The following is a 13,227-nucleotide window of genomic DNA, read 5'->3' on the forward strand; positions in this document are numbered from 1 at the left end:
CCTTGCACGCAGCTGACCTGGGTTCGATTCCCAGCATCCCATATGGTCCCCCGAGCACCGCCAGGAGTAATTCCTGAGTGCATGAGCCAGAAATAACCCCTGTGCATCACCGGGTGTGACCAAAAAAAAAAAAAAAAGAAAAAAAAAGCTCTCCAAAGTTTCGCAGGAAGGAATTTGGGTATCTGTGAGTTCACAAAGTGGGGGTCTACAATGTGTGGGTTCAGTGGTCAAGAGCTGCTTCCCGGCCTCCCAAGCAGAGGAACAAAGAGACAAGAGACGGGGGAACCACAGACTGATGGTGAAAATGGCCTGTTTAATGCAGAGCTGCTAGCATCCTTATAGAACATCTGAGGGGGGTAAGGTAGAACTGCACTTAGGTGTGATTGATCATTTCCAAAGGTAAATGTTTCAGTGGAGGCAATTCTCTTGGGGGGAATTAACTCAAGGAGATGCTCTGTCTCCCTGGGACTTTTATATTGTTTTTCTCTTCCCCTTAAGTCATACATATTAAACAATTGAGTTTACTTCGTATCAATTCATACAGTTACTTGGATAAACACAGTTAGAGATAAAGACTCCAAAACTTAGTTCTCTGGTCTCTGAGAGCAAGCAAGGCTTTTACCATAAATCCCAGACTAAGTCCTCAGACAAGTTTAGCTTGCTGTTCCTCGTGGGGGGGGGGGGGGGTGTCGTTCTGTCTCTTAAATCATAACAGTTTGCATCAAGACCATGCATTTATGCTTCTAGACTGTCCCATTTTGATGCTGGGGTAGCTTTGCCACTCGCCCTGGGTCGATCTCAGTCCCAAAGCAGGACCTCCCTTTAGGGGTGTTAGGACCTATGGCAACCGAAACCTAATGACAAATGCCCAGGAGTAGATTTATTTCAGAGTCAATGAATTCCCAAATATTAGGAGCACATCATTAACAGTCTTTCTGTGCTTAAGCAAAGAACATTACTCTACAGTGAAATATGAAAAGCCTATAGGGGAAATAGAAAAGCAAGTAATTCATTACAGACACAAAATCCAGAGTTACCAGAAAGTTTTGACTTAAATGTCACCAGGATTGACTTGGGATAATACGACAATGAGAGGTCAAACACAAAGGAAAGGTTAAAGATAAACTCGGGGGATTGAGGTGCTCACAAGAGCACTGTAAACTTCTCTGGGGGGAGGGAAAGGGGCATATCACTGATGGAGCCTAACAGACCTAGGGTTAATGTCAACAAGTGTCAAGTTTTTAAAAGGCCAGCCTGGTGCCTGGACTGCCATGGTGCTGTGAGTTCCTGTCATGAGCTTGGACGGCTTGGTGACCCTCGAAACTGAATCACCATGAGATAGACCGTTATAAAGCTATACATGATGGGGTCTCAGTCATACAATATTTCAACATCATCCGTCTCCCAGTGTACATTTCCCTCCACCAATCCCCACCCGCCTCCCTGCCTGCCTCTATGGCAGGTATCTTTCTTCTCTCTCTCTCTCTCTCTCTCTCTCTCTCTCTCTCTCTCTCTCTCTCTCTCCTTCTGTACATTATGCTTTGCAATACAGGTGCTAAGAGGTCATTGTGTTTGTCCAGGGCATTCCGTATTTTTAGAGGGAAGGCACAGTTGGAGTAGTTTTATTGTTTTTTAAACTTTGGGGGTGTGGACAGGACTGTCAGGGCTTCTGGGGGTACAAGGAGGTAAGGGGAAGGTAGCCCACCCCCACCCCAACAAAACCTGAAGATTTGGGTCACAAAACCTGCATACACAGATTTTCAACAGATTGATACCTCACTGAGGTCCATTCTAAATGGTGGAGTCTGGCTGGGGACACAGCAGCGATTTTGGATTACGGGAGCAAGCAGATGCAGGGACTCTGTTTGGGCAGGCACCAGGCAAACTCACCCCCCTTCGGTCTACCCTGGTCTGTTCAGCTTTGTGCAGGTTGGAGGTTAACTGCAGCTTTCGATCTCTTTCAAGATTTATTTATGAGTCTCTGAAGAAAGGCTGATAGGTGAGATTCTATGGCTCTGCCGGAGGTGATTTGTGGGCGTGGCTCCTACATACTTAACTTTTGGTAGTTTAATTTCTCAGGAAACTTGGTTCTGAGTTGCTGGAGTCCAGCCAGAGGCACAGCTGTGAATTTGGGGTGTCAGGAAATCTGAAGGCACCTTTAGGTTGTTGATGCACTCATCCTACAGGTCCTGGTTGACCTGCTGGTGGCACCACGCCCCCTGGGCTCCAGCAAGGACCAGGACCAGAGCCAGGGCTATACAATTAATGGTCTGAGCAATCTGGGTGGGCTGCTGTCACCAGCCCAGCAGAGCTTGAACCAGGGGCACTGTCCCTATCTGGGTCTACAGACAGTTGTCACTCAGGCAGGTTCTCCTGTGTAATATGCTGCAGGAGTTGTGGGCTAATCTGGGGAAGAAATCGTAGCAGAACTGCCCCACTGAGGGTGCAGCTTTTGGGCCCAAAGTAAGTGCCCAGTCAGCTGCGAGTTTCTAGGGTCACCAAGCCATCCAAGCTCATGACAGGAACCTGCGGCACCATGGCAGTCCCAGGCACCACGCTGACCTTTAAAAACTTAAAAAACTTGACACTTGTTGGGAAGAAAGAAAGAAAGAAAGAAAGAAAGAAAGAAAGAAAGAAAGAGAAAGAGAAAAAAGAAAGAAAAAGAGAAGAAAGAAAGAAAGAAAGAAAGAAAGAAAGAAAGAAAGAAAGAAAAGCAAGAAAGAAAAAAGAAAGAAGAGGTGAGGGGTGTTATAAGTCTCACAACACGCACGCACGCACGCACGCACGCGCACACACACGCACATACACACATACACATACAATAACAGACACCAAGGATATGGTTCAAGTACTAATGCGTGAGCCTGAAATGATCATGGCTCTATGTTTCAACTCTAGCTCAACACTAAATTACTGCTGGATGTGACCCCTATTTTTTAAAATATGACATTGTTCTTAAGTGTGGGAACTTAGCTTTACTACAAAATTTATACGAAAAAGTAAAGGAGTGGGGACTGGAACAATAGTAAATCAGATAAGGTATTTGCTTTGCAAGTGGCCGACTCAGGTTTGATACTGGCACCTCATACAGTTCCCTGAGTCTAGCCAGGAGTGATCCCTCAGTGCAGAGCCAGGCATATGTCCTGAGCATAGCCAGGCATGACCCTCCAACCAAACAAAAAGCAAAAGACTAGTGTAGCCTAATTTGTCCTTATGAATAAAAATAAGGGAAAGAAATTGCCTTTCTTTATATCAATAATTATAAAAATATAATTAGTGAGCAAACTTCTCTTATTTCAAAGAGAGACCAGTAAACAAGAGTGAGCCAGACACAAAACAACACACAAGGGACTTAAAACATGGTCTTGCAGTGTGGGAGAGTTGCTGATACACTTTTCAGCTTGGAAAATTTACCAGTTACATGGTGCATTAAAAAAAAAAAGACAACGCCTGAAAGTGAACCCCTATCTAACCACAATATACAGTATTAATGAATTCTTATAAAAATATAAAATAAAAAGTGTAACCCAAGCACAAAAATTTGTAAGTCTACAACTGTATCTCATGATGTCACACTAATAAAAATTAAAAAAAAAGTGAAACCATAATATTGTATAAGACTCTATCTTTATGAGCCTCAAGAATATAAGGATTTGTTAAGCCAAGCACAAAAAGTAAACACTTAATATAAAAGGATTAATAAAATGCAGCAACATTGTCAAAACTTCTATTCATTGTAAATTCATAATAAGCTTAAAAATTATTTAAAATTGCATATTTAATGCATCTGAGGAAAATTTTACTCAATATAGTAAAATAAAAATGAAAGAACTTCCCTAATCTTCAAGAAAAAATTAGGAACTAGCAGGAAGAAATGAGAAGATATCTCAGTAGACACTTCAAAAGAAAGAAAATATAAATAACCAATAAAATATGCAAAATCTGAGTAGTAATCATGGACATGAAAATGAAAACCACAACGAGAAAAAATTTCTAACCACTGTGGGGGAATAAAAGTGGACTAATAGCATATGTTGTGGAAGATGAGAACTAACCAGATGCTTCCATGGTACTTCTAGTGGTTACAATTTGGTATAAAAAACTGGCCTGATTTGTATATTCTTTTGTGCTTCTCTCTCTCTCTATTTTTGTCCACACTCTAAGGAGAACAATCCAATATTTGTTGTATCTTTCTACAGATCCTGAATTCTGTTTCAAGATAAGCAAAAGGTGATAATGAAAAGTTACTACTATGAAATAGGAATAGCTAAAAATGCAGAATGAAGGATATAATTAGAAAAAAAATCACCATTTGCAAAAACATTGGGGGTAGTTTTTCTACTAAGCCGCTAAATGAAATTTGATAGGGAAACTTTACAATGGAAACATCAAACTGACCCTTCTTGAACCTATTATTCAAACTTTCAGAACTTAATTAAAATCCATCCCCTTTGCTAAGAAAAATAATTGAGACTAAATTTCCTGAATCCAATCAATAGGAAATAGAAGTTTAGAGGTTGGGTATAAGGGACACCACACAGTTTCAGTCATATTAAAGTATTATACACTTCTTAAGACATATGTCCTCATTTCTCTAGCAAATGAATAGCATAAAAGATGAGAAAGGGGGACATTACATTACAAATTGAAAGAACTGATAGAGATAGAATAATAAAAACAAGATATCCTTGGAATTTGGTTGGTTAAACCAATTGTCAAATGTATCTTTAAGACAATCAATGAAATATGAATGACGAAGGTACTATTTTGTCAGTCATTCATTGACTATCAACATTATGATATTATGACGTTCATTTTAAATTTGATTATTTTTGCTTATTTGGGTTTTTTGTTTATTTGTTTTGGGGCTCACCCACACTGGGAAATGCTTAAGGAGTATTCCTGACTCTGTGCTCAGGGATCACTTCTGGGGGAGCTCAGAGAAATATATACAGAGTTGATGACTGAACCAGGGAAAGCCACATCTAGAACAAGTGCCTCAACCACTGCACTATTTTTCCAGCCTGTGTTGAACTGTTTACAGATGAAATGACATTGTCCATTTAATGATTCTTAACAGTCTTATATTAAATAAATTATTACTCCTAACATAGTGATCATGTAGTGGTAATGGAGTGAAAGATATGTACTAAATTTTGCCTTAAGTTGCAAGGGTTATACTAATTGTCAAGATAAAAGAATCCAGAAGCAAGTTCTGATAAATAATTCAGGTATTAAACTTTGTTTAATTTTGGACATAAATATTAAGTGTTAGTGGGAACTAAAACAGTTCTCTATAATGAGTAGTATAAGAATTGAGTTTGAAAGAAAGAGAGATGTGTGCGCTAAGTTATAGTTGTGAAGAAAATTTCACGAAGAAAAGTGATCAATGCACCCAGGAGAATGTATATGATGAAAATAAAGTCCTCTAAGAAATCCATAATACTGATATGTATGAAATAAACAAAAGGATAATTTAATGAGGATTCTATTAAAAATGATGGAATACTTAATGTTTCAGAAGAATTTATCAAATAACAATCAATTAAAGCTAATAAAACAATGTAGAGAGGTAACAAAATAAATGCAAAAAAATCCACTGGATTTTGAAATTGGCAATGTGTTGTGCTTCTAGCAAGATTAGTTTCATTTGAAAAATGATGACAGGAAACTCATTACGGTGGACTAAACACCTACACAAGAAGCAAAAGTAGACACTATTTTGAAGAGATAAGCTGGAAAATGATTTAGAAATAGTGCAATACCACAAGGAGGATTTCCTTTCTTTAATATGTGAGCGACTTTGGCAAGTTTAAAGGTAAGATAAAGGAGCTAATAGAGAGAAATCAATTTGAGAATCTATGAAAAAAATACTGACAAAATAATAACAGATGAAATGTAGCTTCAGTGGAAAGAGGGATTGGAAAGCTTCAAGAATTAGTTGAATAAATTAGCTCTAAACAGGACAAGGAGTTCTTTTTTCTCTGAATCTGGAAAAATGTGGTGAGAGCAGATGCGTGTATAAAGGAAAATTTCACTTACCAAGTACAAGCATTTAATTTTTTTCAAGAAAACACAAACCATTTTCTAGGAGAAGAGAGTGGAGAGTTACCTGGGGCTGGAGCTATTTTATTCCAGAATTTTCACTATAAAAGTTGAAGTGACTCATAGCATCTCTTTCCTCATATTCTTGAGGAAGGCTAACTTCCCCGTATAGGGGGATGTATAAACTTCTATCAAATTGGCTCTCTGGGATGTCAGCTAAGGAATAGCTGAACAGTGGTGCAACAAGACTTAGGAACAGCCACTTATGAAAGTAGAATCCACACCCTACATGTGGGCTCAGAGCCAGTGACCCCGTGCTTGGAGTTTTGACTAAGTAAGTGGGAATAATAATTAGAAGAGATTCTGATAAGAGCACTGGCTTATGAGCAAATTGATTTTGGTTAGCAGAGATGCAGGCAGATCAACTGGTAATTTCTATGTTCTGACCCAATGTTTTCTATGAAATAAAACACAGATGAAATATTGAGAAGAATCACGGTCAGCAGCTGAGAATGATTGTCTAGGGTTGTACTTATTATTTAAAATTAATGTTAATGAAAATGGACTAATTGCCATCTATGAAGAGTTCATTTTAGACCGTTAAAGAAAAATATGCATCTGGGCTGGAGTGATAGTACAGCGGGTAGGGTGTTTGCCTTGCATGAGGCTGACCCGGATTTGATCCCCAGCATCCCATAGGGCCCCCCAAACACCGCTAGGAGTAATTCCTGAGTGTAGAGGCAGGAGTAACCACTGAGTGTCACTGGGTGTGACACAAAAAGCAAAAAAAAAAAAAAAAAAAAGGAAAGAAAGAAAAGAAAAATATGCATTTATCTTCATTCTCTATTTCAAAAGGTATTTATCATCTTGTTTAAATTTGTTGTTCAAACAACAATTGATGCTACATAGATACCAGTATTCCATGCACAATGCAGAATATAAGCTACAAACCTGATTGTACAAAATTGATTTTTATTCTGAAGACTTTTTCTCTTATTGAAGGTATGGGAAGTGCATAGGACCTACCTCAGATCTGTGGGTTTTGGAAGAAGCCTTTTTATTCCATTAAAGTAGACTTCAAAATCTTCAACTTTCAGCCTATAAGCATAGTCGATGTATCCTGATATCTCTTGTCCAAAAGAATTTCGGTCACGAATAAAGATCACAGACTGGCAGCAAAGAAAAACAGAATGAAGAGAGAGAATGAATTAATCATTTTAGTCAATTACCGGGGCAATGAAACTTAGTTTTTAAATAACTTTTCATAAGTTATTATAAGTGATTTATAATACCATTCTCACAATGATCCCAAGAAGTAAATATTAGTGTTTTCTTTCACAAGAAGAACTAATGTTTAGAAAGTTAATTGCATATAATATGCATGTGAAGCAGCTTTATGTGACAATATTGATAAATATTTATAGGAAACCTCTTAAGAACAGACATTATTTTATGTGTTGATAGTCTATTAATTTACTTCTCCGCAATCCTATTGCATTTATTTAGCTATAATTTCTTTTTAAAAAGAAAGCTAATGAACAGAGAATAGTGCACTCAGAATCTCACAGCTGATAGAAAATAGACTCTTGTGTTTTCTTTGCAACATAACAATATTTAGTTTGTGTCACTTTATTGGACTTTATATGTTGTATATTTATAAATTGAAATTTTCTTAGAAATAATAAAATAAAATAATCAGAGCCAGAGCAGTAGTTCAGTGGGTAGGACGCTTGCTTTGCATATGGCCAACCAGGGGTCCATCCTGGGAACAACCTGTTTGTCCATCCCCTGAACGCAGCCAGGAGGGATTCCCACATGCAGAGCCAGGAGTATAAGCCTTGAACACTGCTTGGTGTGACCCACTAACCAAAAAGGAAAAGAAAAAGAAAAGCAAAAATTAATAATTTATTTCTTTCATTCCCCTGTCCCTCCTGCAAATAACAGTCTTATTGAAGTATAGCGTACAGAGAAAAAAAATTGTCCTAAAGGTTTCAGTGTACAACTTAGTAACTTTTAGTGAACTTACAGAGCTGAGCAATGCGATTTAGTTTGGGAATATTTTCATCACCCCAAAGATATCTGTTGCGTCCTTCTGCAGTCATTTTTATTCTACCCCCGAACCCCAGGCAACCACTAATCTACTTTCTGTCTCTAAGATTCACCTTTTCTAGACTTTTCATATAAGTGGAATCACATGATACAGTCTTTTCCATTCTAATAGCAATTTTATTGCAATTAATTTCCCCAAAGACACATGAAAACTATCTGTATTTTAAATGATGTTATGTTTATAAAAGAAAAATTTTCAAAGTGTGTATTGTCTTTAGATAAAACCACTTAATCCTCTATAGAACCAATCAAGATACAACGCAGTAATTCTGTAAATCAACTGACATTCATTTAAGGCCAGTGAATATTGATATACACTTATTTGCATTATTATTTGTCTAATTAATAATAATTATAAAATAAAATACTGTTAAATATCAAGACATTGAGCTTTTTCTTTTAAGTCAAAGTACAGATACCATTGAACATGTAGAATTTGAGATTTTACTGAGATGATTTGTGATATCAAGTGCTAACTTAATATTAGTTGAAGAGACTTATGGCATGCTTAGTTAGGTCTGCATTACTTCTGTGTTTGGGAAAGATGAATTAAAGTTCAGTTTAGACCATTAATATATCATTTGGATCTTTGGCTGCTTGTCTTTTCCCAGAAGTGGATTAAAATACAATTTCATCAACTTGTTATGGGTCGAGTACATGTGTTGTCTGATTTCTCTTGCCAAGCACTAATGAGGAAACATAAACTTGATACATTGAAATGGGACTTAGTCAACAGTGAAGTCAAAGTCACTGAACAAAAAAAAAAGAAAAAGAAAAAAAGGAAAAAAATTAAAAACCAAAAAGCAAACTAAGCACTCTGTCTCTGCATGAAAAGGGAAACATCCATTTCAGGGTGTGAGAGCGGTGGAGCAGGCTGAACTCTGGTCCAGGCCCCTGAATTCAACCCCCTGAGACTGTCCTCATGCTCCCTGATGGACAGAACGTTTTTATCTCCGACAGTTTGAAAACTCTGGAAATGCCTTTATGAATCATTAGCTTCAGAGAATCTTTTTTGTGTTAAAAGTGAAATTATTTTGCAAGTGGAGTCTAAGTTCTGACCTCCTCCGTGCCCTACCCACCCCCTCCAAAACCCAAACATTGTTTTCTAACATTTTAGAAGGTTTGCCATAAATTTTTCTGAAACCACTTAGGTTCTGGAGTTTGTATGCTGATAATTATTTTCAAATTCTCTATTTTCTTACTGAATTGCAATTTGACAAATGGATTTGTTTCTTGTGCACAATTCTTGGGGTGATGGCAAAACAGTTCTTTGTCTTTCCTGTTGGAAGTTTAGAGTCAGAATTTAGACACTTTTGCTCTCAGATCCTGTTGGCTAAAGGTCAGAGGCCATCATGGATTCAAAAGGTGGGGATAGCTATTCTTGAAGAGGAAGTAAAGACTCTCATTGCAAAAGGCATAAATAAAGAACAGAAAGAATTGTCACCATTTTTGTAATCTATAGCTATTTACCCAATAGACCCTAAGAGTTTAGCAGGTAGCTTATTTGTCAATTTGGCAATAACTAAAAATTTATTAGCTATCTGTATTATTTTTCTCTCTCAGCTAATGAAACATTTGAAATGCCTTTTTTATATTAACTCAGTTTAATGAGAATCTAGAAATATTTTACTTTACTAATAGTATTACAGAATTTGTATATGTTAATAAATGAAAACAATATTTAACATAAAACATACTTTATATATGTACACAATATGCTGCATGGTAGAGAATCAAATCATAATGCATATAAAATGACAATTTATTTAGCACTTTTGTTGTTGTATTTGGACCACACCTGGCTGTGCTTAGGAGCTTTTGCAAGCTTGGAACTTGGCCTCAGCAATGCTAAAGAGATCATACAGTGCCAAGAATAGATCCCAGGGACACATATATGCAAGGCAAGAGCCCTACCACCGAGCCACATCTCTGGCCAGACGGAGATGATCTAAGACAGTTAATTGAAAAACTCCCAAGACAGCTTAATAGGCTGATTAAGCATACACATGTGTGTGCACACAAACACACACATATATGTTTTACATATGTGAAAGTTTGGGTTTATATTAGCAATAATTTATTAGCTATTACATCACCGTCACTGTCACATGTGATCTATATTTGAATAATTATTTTTTTAAATTAAAAATTCTTCTAAGAATGTTTTACAAAATTTTATCTTAACAAAATAAGAACTCAACAGAAAGAGTACATAGTTGAAGGGAATTTTGATATAAGTGTTATAAATTTGTAATAAAATTATAAGCAAAATACCAATTAGGTATTTTTGATTACTTAAAAATTTACATTAAGGAATAAGTTGCTATGATCTCTGAAGATCTAAAATTATTTTGAAAATGGGAACTAAATAGTAAAATTTGGAATACTATTTATAAATTTATGATAATCACATATAATTGTCACAGTGAATAATGAAAAATAACTCCAGTAGCACATACATCTATGCAGAAACTATGTGTAATGTCTACATTTTCTGTAATGAACATCTATACTTTGTTTAACTACATTATTCCAATATTGCTTTCAAACACACTACACTCTGACATCCATTTTTTTGACTCACATATTCTGAATTCACAATCAAACATTTGTTTTAGCTCTTTAAAGTTTTGAATTCATTAAAATTCTATTGTTCACTGTTTATTACTATCACTATACACTCACTTTCTCTCTTAATTTAGCTAAAAGATCATAAAAATCATCAAAATGATTCACTTGCGTTCTTTTCAATTTCTTTATACTCCTCAGTTACATTATTTGAGAAACAATCAAATGAAGTTCACTTTATTTTTATTCTACTTCTTGCATAGAAAAAAATGGTTTTACTAGAGAAAAGGGAAACTATCACGTCCATCTCACATGAATTAATAAACACAAATGCAATTTGTTCAGTAGATCTTGCATAATAGTTATCTATAATATTTTTTCTACACATTCCAATATTTTATGTATTTTATTTCAAACTTCCAATACCCTTCTCAAAGTCAGTGATGTTTATCACTGAAAATCAAAGACACTGGATCAGAAACACCTTCTTTTCCTCCCTTAAAAGTTATCTGTGCAACTTCACATGGATCCTATTTTATTCATTTTAGCATTTCCCCCCCTATTAAGTAAGAATGAAAATGTCTAGTTTTCGATCCAAGACTGGCCTCTCCTTTGGTAGGCTTATATTCATTCCCTCTCTTGTCATTCTTAAATAGTTGACTTTTTAAATTTTTCTGTTGGATCACTACTATTGACAGGTTGCTACAATATCTACTGTTTGGCACTCTTCAAATAGCATTGTCTCTCAAATCTTATGTTTCATCTTGTCAAACCCAATGGTAAAATTTCATTTTTAATTTTACTTGGACTCCAAGTAGCACTTGACATTATTGTTTGCTTTCCTCTTCCTTGAACTGTTTTTGCATTTGTCTTCAGTGATGTCACAAATTCACATATTTTTCTGTCTCATTATCTTCCTTTTTTTAGGTATCTTCTCTTCTCTAAGTATGGGTTCTCATTTCTTTTTTTTTCCTGTTTACTTTCACGTACAGGACGCCCTCCACTCCCATAAAACAACTATTTTATCTTACCCAGTTACATGCCTTTATCAATTCTCATCACGTATCAATTCTTATTATTCTTTAATGAGTTTCAGACTCATTATATCTGGATGCCATGTAGGCATTCTGGTTTGCAAAATAGTAAGATCATTATGTAAATTTGATATCAATTATGCCTTCAAGACAGAAATTAGTTTGAGTATCAACAGGTAAAATCTTTGTATTAACTTTGAACAAATTCTCTTAAAACATGCCTTTGCTTTTTATATGGCAATTACCAATATCTTACTTCAAACCATATTATTCACTATCAGAATGACACTTTCCCACTCTTCATTGAAAAATATTTTCACTTAAGTTTCCTCCTTAAAAGAATGTATTTTTCTCCTTGTTCTTTTAGCAACCTCTTCTGAAACTCAATTAGTATTGTAGGTTGTCCATAATCAGATGCCAAATAGCATTTTAGGAACTCTATGTATCTCCATTTCAATGTCTTTTGTAGAAGATAATTCTCTTAAATTTCATATTTGACATTTATTTTTATTTGATAATGACTTAATATATGTTTTAAAACTTAAAAATCCACCTCAAGTTTATGAAGATATATCATCTTATCTTCCTTACTCTTTTATCTTCTTGATACCTGTTCCTCAGAAGAGCCTTGTTTAATTTTTTTAAACTGTTTCTACCAAAATCTAATGACATTATTCAAGGCCACAGAACAAATACTACCAAAACTCCCTGAATGACTAAAACAACTCTGAGGGGAAAATAAGGAAGGTACTGCTTTATTTCAAACTATACTATAAAATTAGTGTAATTAAAATAGTGTGGTACTGTAATGAAAGCAGATTAAGAGACTATTTTAATTTGATCAAAATTCCTAAATAAGCTCTCAAATATGTGGACAAATAATTTTCACCAAAGTCACATAGAGCATAAAATGGAGGAAATTCTCTCCAACAAATGATGTTGGAAAAATTGGTTCAGGGCATGGAAAAAAGTGAAAAGCAAGGGGATGAAGAGGAAGAAAAAGAAGGAAGGGGAGAAGAAAAGGATGAGGAATAGAAGACAAGGTAGGAAATGAGGAGAAAGAAGAAAAGGGAGAGAAAGAAGAAGATGAAGAGGAGGAAGGGGAGCTGGGAAAAGAGGAAGAGTTGCAGATAGATGAGAAAAATATTAATTAAAAATTTATCTATACCATATAAAAAGTCAGCTCACATTGTATTTAAGACATCGAATTAGTATTGATGTTGAGAAAAACTTAGGCAAAAATTTTTATGATACTGACTTCAGAAGTGTTTTCAATGATTCATTTCCATTGGGAAAGAAAGCAAAACCAAAAATAAACAAATGGAACTACATCAAACTAAAACATCTCTGCATTGTTAAAGAAACTACGGATGAAGACAAAAAAACAAAATGTAAATACTTGGGTAAATACTTGCACACCATACATTTGAGTACTCACAAAACTCAGCAATTCAAAACAAACAACAAAAAA

The 13,227-nt window shown here is 35.6% G+C and overlaps 1 protein-coding gene across 1 annotated transcript in view; it reads right to left on the minus strand.

Moving 5' to 3' along the window:
• Positions 1-13,227, minus strand: part of CFAP299 (cilia and flagella associated protein 299) — a 542,370-nt gene that overhangs the window by 92,929 nt on the left and 436,214 nt on the right. Inside the window, exon 4 of the mRNA XM_056111429.1 lies at positions 7,072-7,214. Coding sequence (XP_055967404.1) covers positions 7,072-7,214 — 143 coding nt within the window. The remainder of the gene's footprint in view (positions 1-7,071; positions 7,215-13,227) is intronic.

Source organism: Sorex fumeus, unplaced genomic scaffold (assembly GCF_029834395.1).
Source record: "Sorex fumeus unplaced genomic scaffold, SorFum_2.1 ptg000013l, whole genome shotgun sequence".
Taxonomy (NCBI): domain Eukaryota; kingdom Metazoa; phylum Chordata; class Mammalia; order Eulipotyphla; family Soricidae; genus Sorex; species Sorex fumeus.